The sequence below is a fragment of the Ruditapes philippinarum genome, unplaced genomic scaffold (genome assembly GCF_026571515.1).
Source record: "Ruditapes philippinarum isolate M1 unplaced genomic scaffold, ASM2657151v2 ctg2024_1_1_1_1, whole genome shotgun sequence".
Taxonomy (NCBI): domain Eukaryota; kingdom Metazoa; phylum Mollusca; class Bivalvia; order Venerida; family Veneridae; genus Ruditapes; species Ruditapes philippinarum.
Window position 1 is genome coordinate 293,515 of NW_026858768.1, and position 14,082 is coordinate 307,596.

The 14,082-nt window shown below is 33.7% G+C and overlaps 3 protein-coding genes across 4 annotated transcripts; all 3 read left to right on the plus strand.

The window, feature by feature from the left end:
• Positions 1-1,148: 1,148 nt before the first annotated feature.
• Positions 1,149-13,444, plus strand: LOC132754217 (U5 small nuclear ribonucleoprotein TSSC4-like). Its single transcript, XM_060744815.1, has 5 exons — positions 1,149-1,204; positions 10,114-10,188; positions 10,522-10,691; positions 11,671-11,746; positions 11,913-13,444. Exons 2-5 carry the CDS (start codon positions 10,121-10,123, stop codon positions 12,463-12,465), a joined length of 867 nt encoding a protein of 288 aa, XP_060600798.1. The 5' UTR covers positions 1,149-1,204; positions 10,114-10,120; the 3' UTR covers positions 12,466-13,444.
• LOC132754216 (uncharacterized) lies at positions 1,600-8,063 on the plus strand. Of its 2 annotated transcripts, XM_060744814.1 has the most exons (5): positions 1,600-1,923; positions 2,606-2,774; positions 3,009-3,122; positions 3,319-3,441; positions 7,502-8,063. In XM_060744814.1, exons 1-5 carry the CDS (start codon positions 1,913-1,915, stop codon positions 7,613-7,615), a joined length of 531 nt encoding a protein of 176 aa, XP_060600797.1. In that variant the 5' UTR covers positions 1,600-1,912; the 3' UTR covers positions 7,616-8,063. The 2 variants fall into 2 exon arrangements, with proteins under 2 accessions (XP_060600797.1, XP_060600796.1); XM_060744813.1 differs by lacking the exon at positions 1,600-1,923 and having other exon boundaries at positions 2,322-2,774.
• LOC132754215 (uncharacterized) lies at positions 3,456-7,495 on the plus strand. Its single transcript, XM_060744812.1, has one exon. It carries the CDS (start codon positions 4,307-4,309, stop codon positions 7,265-7,267), a length of 2,961 nt encoding a protein of 986 aa, XP_060600795.1. The 5' UTR covers positions 3,456-4,306; the 3' UTR covers positions 7,268-7,495.
• Positions 13,445-14,082: the final 638 nt, after the last annotated feature.

Below are 14,082 nucleotides of genomic sequence, written 5' to 3' on the forward strand. Positions count from 1 at the left end.
TTACTTGTGATGTATAGTATTTACTAAAAAAAATGTCTGCCCATGTAACTCAATAGGGATGGTGTCATGGATGTTTCTCAAGATCACTATAAAAGGTATGGACAAGCAATTTTGATTACTCTAGAAATTTCAAAGTTACAAGTTTACTGCCCTTTAAAAATATTTACTTGTGATTTATAGTGTTATTAAAAAAAAATAAAAATAGTCTGCCTGCTAAGCTCCATAGAGAGAGCATTGTCTAAGTAATCAATGGGTGGCTGGTTGGATCCTTGGAGAGACAAAATTTGATGTGACAATTTATCTTTGTCTCTGACTGCTGATTCAAAAATCCTGTGAGATGAGCAGTCTGTCACTTGTCAAGAAATTGTCAATTACTGGTAAGTTTTCTAGGTGAGCCAATTAGGAGGATAGACTGTCAAGATATGATCAAATATGTTAAAATCAGCATAAAAAACAAAGCAAACTTAAAATCAGCACACAAAAAAAAACATTCTAAGAAAAATAACACTTATTTTTCAGCCACCTGACATTAACACAATGCAATGTGCACCACATAGGGTTAGTCCAATATATCAGACGTTACGGGCTTGTTATAGTTTATGTTGGTTAAGCCGTTGCTTTGCCAGCAGTTACAAATATCTCAAAGCAACGTCATATTTATAGGACTACACACGGTGTGACCTTCATTGTCAGGTAACATAACCACCTTACATCTTGTCAAAGTTAGGCCCCTTTTTAACTTACAAAAAATGATGGTTTATCCAAATTTTAAATGTTTCCACTCACATTGTCATTTATAGAAATTGCCTGAAATATTTTAATAAGACTGAATGTACAGATTGCTGTTATTATAAGCTTATCCAGAACAATATTGGGGAAAGTGCATGGTATGTTTTGATAAAACCCTGTATGACCCTATGCCAAGCAAGTTACTTTCAAATAAAAAATCCTGACCACTGTTAAATTTTAAAGGGATTAGGTTTTTGCTATGAAAGGACTGGAAATGTTTTTCCAGCTTTTGATATTATAAAATAATAAAGACCAACAACTTTTGTGCATATTTTCAGATCATTCATGTGATATCAAGATCTGAATTAGATTTTAGAATGTCTATCTGTGTATTTCATACTTTTTCTTTCTGGTGCTTAATGGGCTTTATGGTATTTAATCTGAGTTTCTTAAACGCTTGATTTTATTAACGATTGTAAGTTTTGCGACTTATTTTAAGTTTATTTGTCAGCAAATGGTTAATTATTTGTTACATACGAATATATTTCTTTATTAAAATTTTGTGCATGTATTTGTTTACACAATAAACAACTGACAGCTAGCGGTGCTGTAAGAACGTGTTTTGCTAAAGTGTGTTAGAATTCGGACATGACATGATATGGACAATTAAGAGATGAACACTATTAATAAAAGTAAAATTAAGTAACATGATATGTAATGAAAGGTAGAATCGTTGATTTTCTGCCATCAATAACATTAGATCGAATTCGAAAGGTTGCAAGTCATAGAGATAGATGAAATAAGTTTTTTACATACACTGGCATGCAAGTTTAGTAAAAATTAACGAGGTCAGCTGATCTCGGAACGAGGCGCCGCCTATGTGTCACCATTGTAAACAATAATGTTTGGGAGTCATACATTTGCTTAAATTCAATTAAAGTCTTCGTATCTGTTGAATAGTTAAGTAAAACAATAATTTATCTACCAAATAAGATAAATAAGTCAACTGTAACAGTGCCTGTTTATGTATATTTTTAACGCAAAGTTATCGCCTAACCGGAAACGAGGTCAGAATTGACATGGTCGCCATCTTGATCAGTGATAGGGTCAAAGGATAAATTGAATAAATTATCCTCGTTTCGGTATTTTGTGAAGAAATTACGTCATTGATTTGTGTGTAGACATGGATGCTGGGTATGTATTTTGGAAAATGCGGTTCACTTTTTTTTTTATATTTTCGTAGTTTTTAACCAAAGATTGGTGAATTTTAACCAATTCTCCCGTTAATACTGTGATAGAAAGATAGTTTAAATTGATTGCAGGGTGTTATGCAAGATTTAATCTTTGAAAAAAAGTCATTATCGTGTGTAAATCTTGCAGCGCATAGAAGCGCGCGCTCTTGTCGTTGACCTCTGGGGTCGGTCGACATTTTTGTCAGACGAACCGACGGGTTGAATTACCTCCCTTGAATACTCTCACAAACAATAATTACATGTAAACAACACGTTTTTCGTAGTTTATTGGTGATTATTTCCTTCGAACCAGTGGTTTTTGATTGAATTTATTATATTAACACAAGTTTTAGTAAGTTGCAAATAGATTTTATCGCAATAGAAAATTAATTAGAAGATACGACCAAGTTACACAGATGACATATTTCGGATAAGACTTTTTCGGATACCAAATGGTGCCCTTGTTTTTACAATAAATATAAATGGTTTTCCATTCACCCTTGTCTATAAATTAGTAAAGAAATATACTAGTAGTTTGATTTGTTGGAACATTTTAATATTTAGGAGATTTTATTTCAAGTAAATCCTAAACATGCTACTGCCATGTTCCTAATTTGCCATTTGGTATATTCTTGGAATACTAGATCAGCACACATTGAACCAACATCACAGCCTAGATTGTGTCTGTGTGGAGAAGTGGACGGCCACGAGTGGGCACCAAATAGCCAGTGTTGTCCCCCATCACCTTCAGCAAGTTCAGGCTCAGGGCAGACAACAGTTAACAGTTCCCGTCTTATGACAGATGAGATTTCGGTAAGTAGGAAAGTTAATAGAATCTATTATCCCATGTGTAAATGTACATTCAATTTCTACCAGATAAAATCAAATTATATTATAGTAAATAAAGAATGAAAGTTGAAATACAGTTGAGTTGTATTCTATGTTGATCATTAAGCTCTTACATAAAAATATCTCTTGTTGTTGTCTGTTTATAAGTAAATGAAATGATGTATATGTATTTTTTTTTCCGACTTTCATGTATTGCAGGCAAACAGCGATGACTCGCTTTTAGATGATTTAAGCAGCAGTGCCCCAACAGCAGACTCCATTGATTCCTGGGGAAAAGACAGGCTACCCCCATCCCTGCTGGATGAATATCCTGTAAGTGGAACAACACCTCTAAGTTTGTTAACTAAGAAACTATCCATACAATACACAATATACATTGTAATGTTTTAACGCTTTTTAATACTTGTACGAGTTTGATGCTATGTAATTAATCAAAGGTTCTTATTTCAGTTCTGAAAAGTATCTTTCTTTACGTTCAATAAAAATAACATTTTTTATATTTTTCTAGTCTTCATCTGAGTCAGAGTGTTCCTGTGCCCCCCTAATCCGCAGACTTCGTCAGCAAATCATTGCATTGACCAAAGAGAACCAGGAATTACGCAAGGAAGTCCAGGAACTTCTAGAATACAAAGTATGTTTGAATACCTAAGTATATATGAATGTTGTGTATTTAGATATATAGTATTTGCCTTAGAAAACATACTGCTTTCATAGACCCATACTAACCATTATTTCACCTCAAATGCTTATCTTAGTCATGCTTGACCATCATTTTATCAGAGATTTATTTTTACACAAAACTTAAACTCATCAATATTTAAATTGTTCATCTAATTAATTATTCTGTTCAGTTTCTGATATTTTTTACATTTTTTATTACAATACCTAACATTTTTACAATAGAAAATAAATCTCTGATTGCAAGAATGTACATGTGTATTTAGTTGTGGTTTGGGTGCTTTCTTCCTTATCTGTAAATACTTGTAGCTATTATATTGACTAACTTTCTATACTCAGCACAAAAAAGCACTATAGTTTGATGTATATTTTTTAAACCTTTATATTTCTCTGAGAATCTTGATACCACACAACAATTACTTGCTTATACAACTATTTTTGTTTTGCTCTTTGATTCACCAATTGAAGTGTAACAAATTAAGGCGATAGTACAATATTAAATTAAATGTGTGAGTTTTATTTTTGTGCTGAGTATATATCCAAGCTATGGTTTCTGCTTACTTTCCTATTAGCCATGAGATAATGTAAGAGTGAAGATTGTTTTTAACTGGGCATGTCAAGGCTTGTAACTGACAGTCTGCAAGATGTATAAAGCATATTTGAAAAAATGCACTCTTACATTATCAAAAGGCAAAAAAGCAAGTATATATTCCAATAGCACTTCCTATTTCCTTCTATTGTAGCCATCTGCCTCGCCAGTATTTGGACAAAAGAAACATTGTTAACATTTATTAAAGTAAGTAACACATATCATTACAATGGCAACTAACATCACTTACAGTCTAGTAATAGAAAAAGCCAAAAGTCTAGGAAAAAATGAATGTGCAAAGTGGCTACAGGAAATTCACCAAACAACTAGTTCTGCTAAACCGCATTATATGTCCTATGTGTCTTCGATAACTTCATGCCAACGTGAACATAGTAAACTGATTAAAAGTAAAAACCGAGACAGTGGCAGGTCTAAGTACGATATATTCATGTGTGATACATATGTCTTTCCTGAAGCATCTCCTCAACTCAAAAAGCCTAAAGACAGAGAAATTGCCTGTAATTGTTCATACCGTGAAGCCTGTATTGACATTGCTATACAACTCAAAGAAAAAAACACAGAAAATGAACAGTTAAAGTCTGAAATTACAAATCTTAAGAAAACTAAAGTTTCTAAATTGACAGTCAAGAAAATGAAAGCTGACATTGTGAATAACAAAAGACTGGTTCGTGTATTGGAGTCTCGTCTGAAATCGAAAAATGCTTCACTAAGAAGAATAAGACTAAAACAAAGTAGAGCAGAAACAAAGAACATAAAATTAAAAGTTCAGTTGGAACAAATGGAAAAAAATGTGAGTCAATTAAAGGAAATCATTAATCAAGAAACAGCAATTTCGGTTGAGTTACAAGAAGAAGTGCAAAGAAAGCAAGCAGAATATGACAATATAGTTGCAGAAAGGGATTGGTTGGCAGAAATGGTGGAAGACAATGAACTCTCATTCTATGATGAGAACGGGAACAAATACTTATCTGAATTAAGGGAGTGCATATATATGTTGCTCGAACTGAACGTTAGTGCCCAGAATGTTGAGAAAGTTATCCGAACTGTTTTGAAGTTAGTCAATAAACACACATATAGGCTACCGTCAAAAAGTACAGTGCTGACTATGAATGTGGAAAGACTTGTACTGTCCCAAACTCAGCTAAATGAACAGTTGCCAGACAAAACTAATTTTACCTTTTACACAGACGAAACAACCAAATTTGGGACTAAGTATTCCGGATACCATACATCAGACACAGAAGGTAGAATGTATGTATTAGGTCATCGACCGCTCGTCACCAAATCAGGACAAGACACACTTAGTGTGCTCAATGAAATATTACAAGATATTGATGACCGAAGCAAAGAAGCAGACATGACAGCAAAACGGATCCTCATAAACATATCTGCTACAATGAGCGACAGAGCCAGTACCGAAAAGAAATTCAATGAGCTACTGCAAGAACTAAGGTCCAATGTGTTACCAGAGTTGCATGGAAATTGGAATGCTTTGTCTGAGGAAGATCAAGTTGCTGCTAGCTCTGTTCTGAACTTCTTCTGTGGCCTCCATGGGCTCGTGCACTTCGCAGAATCTGCAAACCAGTCCCTGGCCGAATGTGAAAAGGGCTTCTTTCAAGATAGGCCAATTCATGACAAATCATTTCTGAAAGCAAAAGAATCTGGTGCACTCAGACTAGTTCGGACAGCATGCAAAGCGCTGGCACGGGGTGCTGATGAGAAATCAGGCAAGTTTAAGGACTTCAGCTCCTTCGTAAAGGACTTCTTGTCTGACAATGGAATGCACAGTCTCCCCCTACAACCATTCCGTGGTAACCGTTTCAACATACTGTTTGAAAGTGCGGCGTCCCTGTTCTTTTTGCATCAGAAGATAAGAGAATTTCTATCAGGCAATCAGACAAACAACCTGCTGAAGTCAGTACTGTTTGATATCCAAGTTCCAGAGTACATGGCTGGAGTAAAAGCTCTTGCGCTGATCAGCAGACTAGTTACTGGGCCATTATGGTCTCTGTTAGAAGATAGAACCATCCATGTATTTGACATGAACATTCACTACCTACAGCTTGTGATTTTCTTAAATGAAGCTGCAACTGACATGGAGTCTTTCATAACTGGAAAAATGAAAGTATTTGGAGATGCCACTGTAGTTAAACATGATCCAATACTTGAATCTTTGCTTGCTCCATGGGAACATGACGACAAGGTCATTATATACCTGCAAGTAGCACTTCCAGCCTTAGCCGAGTTGTCACGGAAAATGTATGCTGATCATTTACCAGGTGGCCAATGGGAACATTTCACAGACGAGATGAAAGGAAAGGCATCAGGAACGCAAAAACACAATAAATTTGCAGAATCAGCATTTGGATATTTAGACCAGCTTTTGAGAAAGAAGCCAAACGTCTCTGTGCTTGCTTCTGAGGCATATTTGATGTTTTCAGCCAACAGAACACACACTTGGTTGAATGAAAAAGATGAACACTTGAAAAAACATTTGATTGAAGAAGCAATGCGTGATGTTAAAAGAGTACGATCTGACTTTCAGCAAAGGAAATCAGAAATTGAAAGGAAACACAAGGAAGCTGTGGCGCTGTCAATCGAAAAGGCGAAGGCTCTTGAGCAGAAAAGGATTCAAAAACTTGAAAGGTACACAGATAGAATCATATACTATGGTTTATGGCAGTCTGAAGATGCTGTTGACAGTGCATTGAGAGAGTTGGATAGTGTAACAGAAAAAAAAGAAGCATTGAAATGTCAATTGAATTTTAGAAAGCATGTTCTGAAGCAGAATCCATCTGATGGATTAGAAGACGTTTACAGATTTTCTAAATCTGAAAATGGAAAGCGAAAAGACCTCACCACAGAAGAGCTGACTACAAATGTTAAAAAGCTTGTGGCTCATGCCTTTACAATTACAGCAGAAAATGACAATTCAGAAACAGATAGAGTAATACTAACAGGAAAGATGGTAGAGCATAAGTTCGCCCAGAATGGAGAAGAAATCTGGTACAAGGGAAGAGTCATCTCACAGGTATTCAGTTCGACCGATGACTGTAGCTCAACTAAATTGTGTTTTTATCAGTGCCATGAAAATACCTCATTTGTTAACTGTCAATTTAGATCCAGTCAGATGTTTATGCAAGTTACATTACTAAAAAATCTTCACTAACCTATATGTATTAACTTTACTAATATCATTACCGATAACATCTGAATTCATAAAGGCTTGCTTCGTTGCATGGGTTTCGATTAGTACAGTCATGCTTTCTTTTTTCTTCTTTTTTATGATTGTTTCAAACTATGCACAACTTGTATCTAAAGAATTTATAGGTAAAACTTATGTATTCACTGTTTGTGACATTTTAACAGACTTGGTTTTTCTAAAGAGCTGTTTATGTTTCAGGTGCCAGGTTACCAGTCTTGGTTTAACATTGTTTATGATGAGGACCCTGCTGTCTACACCTATCAGTTGCTGAAGGACTACCAAGAGGCTTGCCTGAAAATAACTGTCAATTAAAGTAATATTACTTTCATAATATTCCAGTACAAAGTGAGTTTACCTGAGAATGAGATTTTTTGGGTTGTGTTGCGGGATTCAGACTTCTGGACACTATCTATATGTGCAGTTATGTGCTTTGATACTTTGATACTTGACTCTATATGTGATTGATATTTGTATTTTGTTGTCATTTTATGTCTGTTTTGTTATTATCATTAAAATAATATTCACTAGTCAATTCTTAGGTACTTTATTTTAATATATATGTGTAAATATATATGTAGAAGGACAATCCTGTGATTTTGGTATCACGTAACACAGACGGTTGCTATATTCAAAATGGGATAACTTTCTTATATGAAAAGATATTTTGTTCATTTAAAAAACATTGTGCTTCTTTTGCAAAGACCTTTAAAATGATGTATAACACTCCATACTTTATTAAAAAAAAATTTTTTGCTTGACTTCACTATAAAAATATATTGACGTGCGAGATATTTTCTTTCTGGGGCAGAATCTCGCTTAGTCAAAATATATTGACATGCCAAATGAAATAGCGAGTAGTTCAGGTCCAAAAAAGCGTAGTTACTAAAAAGCTCTGTTTTAATATGCTCACTCACCAAACAATTGTTGCTACACATTATTATTCGGCTTGTCACACAAATTATGGAAATCCCAATAATTTTGTTCTTATTAGAGAATAACTTTAAGTTATGAGGCCTAATATGTTAAGTCTCAATATTTCGACTGCAAGACGGACCAATTTTACAATCTGATATTACATAGATGTTGGTCTTTGCATGAAGGGAGACCATCGTCTATATAATAAAAAGCCTTAAAGTGCATAATTTGTTGGGCTAGATATGCGTTATTGAAATGACACATTATTTTCTTCTAACTGCTGGGCCCCTCTGTAGCATTGTTGTACATTTAAGGTAACTATTTTAGCACATGCAAACAAAGATGGAATCCAAAGGTTTTATATATTGTCATGTTTTAACAACACAAAGGTGAAAGTGATTTAAAATGAAAACCTTTGTACCTACTCAGGGTTCAAATTTAAGCTTGCATACTGCCAGTTAAAATAAAAAACTACCAGCAAAAATTACTTTAGCTTGCATTTATTTGCAAGTTACAAATTATTCATTAATATGAAATTGTACATAACTGAAATCTTATGCACATGCTAAGAAACTGCCCGCTGCAATAACTGATGATGTTTACTATGCCAGATGCAGTAACAGATGATGTTTTCAGTAAAAATCTATTTAAGGTTGCTATTTTCATTTTTTCTGTGGATATATTTAGATGGACTATTTATCTCAACATAGGCAAACATTATTGGTTAGCCTATCAAAGTTGTTATATCAGGGTCGAATCTAAATCAGTAGCACTTGTCTGTAAAGTGTTTACTTTAAAGTAATTTAGTACCTCTAAGTTTTCAGTCTGTTGGTGTAATCAGCTGGTCAATTACAAAGTATGCTAAAATTAATAAAGTTACATGTACCAAGAAATTGCATTACATGAGAGTTTATAACTGCACATTGTCACTGGTGGTTCTTGATAGTCCAGATAGACTAGTTTTCCTCTAATATATACATTCCTAATCTCTAACCAATTGTTTATTATTTATAAATTAATGTATTGAATAGTTTTTGTCTCATCTGTGTTTACTAGTAATAAAGATGTTTCTGACATTCAATAGACATGCAGCTAAATATCATTTGTCAAACCATATGTTCAAAATACATTGTCAATGTGCATAATAATAATAAATAAAAGAGATGTTATTTAATAATTGAAATGCCAGCTGACTACCTCATATTGCCAGTTAAACATTTGGTTACTTGCACAAATTTGCAAGTAGAAAATATTGCTAAATTCTATCCCTGCCTACTGGCACTCAGACATTGTCTCGTTCATACATCTGCACGATTTGATATCAATTTTTAAAGAAAACAAGTAAAAATCAAGCGTTTAAAAGAAAAATACAGGTACTGCTTTTGTATGGTAACTACTTGTATGCCAATATGTATTACAGGTCTTTATTGACCTTTTTGACCTTGGCTGTAAGCACTATACAGGATTGTGCCGATTAACCTCTGGGGAATTACACAAGCTTTACTACGTTTACGCTCATCAGACTATACTGTAGCCTGTACTTAAATTAAAACTGCTAACCTGCTCAAAACCATGGAGTATATTATGCATTGACTGATTGAGGTGTGCCTCTAGCTGACGCTTGCCTCTAATAAATCCACTAGTTTGAGTCAATCTGACAGCTCATGTTTTCCTGCGACTGTATATATAATAAGCAACTGAATATTCTATTTGCTTCCTTCACTCTTCAAGCGATTAATTTGAACAAGACTTAATTGGCTGTTATTTGTATAAGGAACAGGGTAATTTTTTAGCCTGATACAGAATCCAGGATAAATTGTTTATATTTAATATCAATTAGAAAATGAAAGGCATTCTTTTCATTTGCTGTTATGTGATCTTTTTGTATATTCCAGGAATGAAATGGATGATATTGAGGAGTCAAAGACAGTTCCTGTATTCCAGTTACAAAACAGCGGCTTGAATGACAGGTTTGACGTTATTTTAATACAGCATGTTTTACTTTAGATATTTAAACATTTATAAATATAAACACTGAAACAAGAAGAAATTAAGGTAGATGTAAAATGGATATAAAACTTAAAGATTTTCTTGGAGTATGGAATTGGTTTATGCTTTAGAAAAAAAAAAATAGAAACATAATAATATACAATTGTTTCATACTGCTTGTAATCTGTATGACTTCTTACTACTTTCCTACAATGGCTTAGGAAAGTAATTACTGGTAAAATACTGTTTCTGCATGTTGAATGTCCATAAATTAAGTATTTATCTAAACAAACATTGTATATATCTTTTAATAGATGCAAGGATGTTTTTGGCAGTCTAGATGCTTTGGAACAAAAGCATCAAGCTTTTGAGAGATCTAGAGCAAGAGAAGATGCAGATTCGGACAGACACTTGATTCATCAAACTCCTGTTGACGACGATGCAGACACTTCCACTGAAACATTCAAAAGGCCAACTTTCACAGGTATAATCTTATATAATTCAAGTTGTCTTGGAGAATTTTTTTTGATTGATTTACATAAATAGCAGTCATTTATATGTAGATGTAGAATACCTTTCGATCAAATGATGGCCGCACAATACCCCATGCTCAACTAAACATCTCTTATGTTGAACTTTGATAATTTTCTATCATCAGGCATTATTATTATTATTAAAAGAAATATTGGTAATATTTTGAATGTTTTGAAATGTTAATGAAATTACAGGGTAGCATCTGAAATGATGTGAATTACATTGAATGTTGTAATGAAATATTAAGGAATTTAGGGTATGAAATCTGAAGGAAATTTAACATTTGTTTTTTCAGGAGTTGAATTTTGCCATTTGTTTAGAGAATGTCTACACAGAAATTAATTCTTTATTACATGCTTTTCGTTGGTTTATAGAAATATATCAGTTATATAAAATTGGTAATTTCACTGTTTGAAACAGTGAAATTACCACTTTGATAATTTCACTGTTTTGAATTTAAGCCCCTTACGTTGTTTCAGTGAAATACCAGCGTGCACAGTACTGGGTACCAACTTAATGACGTGACGTCGTAAATGACGTCACGTTGTATTATTATTTGGCGCGCTTTTCATTCAGTATTAGGTTTAATGTCTTTTTAAAACGTTTCTTTGCATGTAATAAAATGAAAATTTGTTTAGTTTAGTGTAAGATCGATATATATTTCACCTTGTGAACACCAAAAGTTCATATTTCACTCGTGGCTGCGCCACTCGTGAAATATACCTTTTGGTGCTCACTCGGTGAAATATATTCCGATCTTACACTGAACTAAACAAATATCCTCTATATAATTATGTTTTTCACAAAATTTATGTACATGAAAGTAAGTACTTGAATTTGTTATTTTAATGCTTTATTAGAGGTCAGAATAAATTTGTGCTATACAGTGCATGTAACAGATTAACAATGTATATAATATTATTTGTTAGGAAGAGATTACCATGAGAGTAGGAAAGGAGGCAGACATGGACACGAGAGATCAGAACAGCAGTTCAGGAAACCTATGTAAGCTACCATAACTTCTTCTTAACATACAACTTTATTAGAAAAAATCTACTGTATTCAGCTACTGCCTAAATTGATTCTATCTACAGTTTTTCTAAGAGATCCTGTTGAGCAAAAATAAACATGTTGATAAAGGAAAAACTCAAATGCTGTGTAAATATTTCAGGCCACCACAGTCACAGTTTAGAGGCAGGAACTCTTCACGGGGGAGATATGGGCGCAGTCGGGGGGTACCTGATTATAAAGTACACCCTGAACGTTGGACAGAATACAGTCTAGAGGATGTTGATACAAGTGACTCTGCCAATAAGAAAGCCGCCTTGGACTTTCTGCATGAAAGACGTAAAATGAGAGAAGGCGAGATAAAAGAAAAAGGAGTAGATTTGGAAAGTAATGCATGTTCAAAGGGACTTATCACGTTTAAACGGCCAAGCAAACAAACTGATTCCGGTCAAAATTCTGACAAAAATAAACAGAAGCCTTCCAGTAGTTATGAGAAAATGGAAGATGATTCCAGTGATCCTATAGATGACAAATTAGACAGTTCTATTGATATTAAAAGTGAAAGTAGTTTAAAACGTAAATTAGAGAAGATAGATTTAGAAGATGAAGCTGATAAGACTGTTGAAGAAAAGTCAGTAGGTTTTAAAAGTCGGAAAAAGATTAAGAGGAATTTTAGAGCACCAAGAGACATAGATACAGATGACACTAATGAATGAAAGATAAACAACAGATAGCCCAAGGTGATAGAAAGTTCATACATGGTGATACTACAAGTTTTTACACATCTTTTAAGATGTTAAATAATCATATACTGTGATTCTGTGACTTTAATGGCCAGTTCAGTACAGCAGTATCTTAAGATGATAGAAAATCATACTCAGTGTTTTTTTACAAAACCATTTCTATGCTTAATATCTTAAAAGGACTTGTGCATCAGTCTTAAAAAACAACAGATTATAACAGAAAATGTCAAAACAAGTACTGTCTAAATAGCAAACAGTGCAGACCATGACCAGACTTTTATGGGAAGAGTTATCTTATAGATAGATCTGATGGTTCTACGCAAGTGCCATCAATTCTACATTTAGGGCCTTTTCATGTCTCTCTGCCATCAAAGCTAGAAAACCACCATTGTTACCATATGATCTTAACAGGTCTCAACATTAACTTTGTCGGCAATTTCCTTTTAAAAATTACTTACTTAGAACTTACTTGTCCTGATCTTTAGTGATTAAAAGATATATAAACTATAATAGTTTTCATTAAATAATGACTAATGTTGCAATTATTGTCTTTATATTCCTTCCAACTAGCTCTCCTGGTATTCAAATTTTTGGTATTAATAAAAACAGATTGCTCTTTCTGTATGTAAGTAATACACAGTGAAGTTCAACATATTCAAGAAAAAACAATTTTTTCATGGGACATAAACATTAAGTGTGCCAAGGTATGATGCATTAACATGCTGTGTAGTTCAACTGCTTATCATCAAATAGAAATCACATTTGTCATTGTGGCTTTATGTTGCATACTTCATAGGAAAGTTTGTGTATAAAGAGAAAATATGCATAAGGTAGAGTTATTTCTTTTGAGTAAAATCATATTTAAAAGCCTTGTTAACACAAAGAATTCTTTGTTATGTGGTTTTTGTTTATGAAAGATATCTATGTGATAAAATAAAAGGCTTTATATTGATTGGTTTTTGTTTATCATTTGAACGAAGCATTCTGTCATAAAATCAAAGACCCAATAAATAATTTGAATCAAGTCATACAGCTATGTTTGTGTGAAGTAGGACAAGAAAAAAGTAAGTGTTTGTGTATGCCTTTTTGACAGGAGGATATGGTTCTATGATCATGTATCTGTTTAGCAGCATGCCACTAATCTAAAAGCCTTCATTGAAATCATTGGCATTTCTATGTACAACTAGATATTGAGGAACGTCATGTTGAACCCATTAACAGTGGAGAGCATTATTCAAAAGTGACAACCATACCAGACTAATTTCAATTACTTTTAAAATGTGCCATGTTATTTGAGAATCTGTAATTCCATGGCAAAGTAACATTCTGGACAAGCAAAATAGCTATCAATATTCACTTTGCCTTAGTATAACCTTGACCTTAACTTCAATGACATCTCAGACAAGCAAATATGCACCTATTTTTCATGTTTGACCCTTTGTATAACCTTGACCTTTGAATTACAAGTCTGGTTCTTGCACATGACACTCGTCATTAAGGTTGACATTTGTGCCAAGTTTTTGGAGAATAAGTAAATCTATTGGGCACTTACAGCATTGACAGACAGCTGCACTAACACAAGCATATACT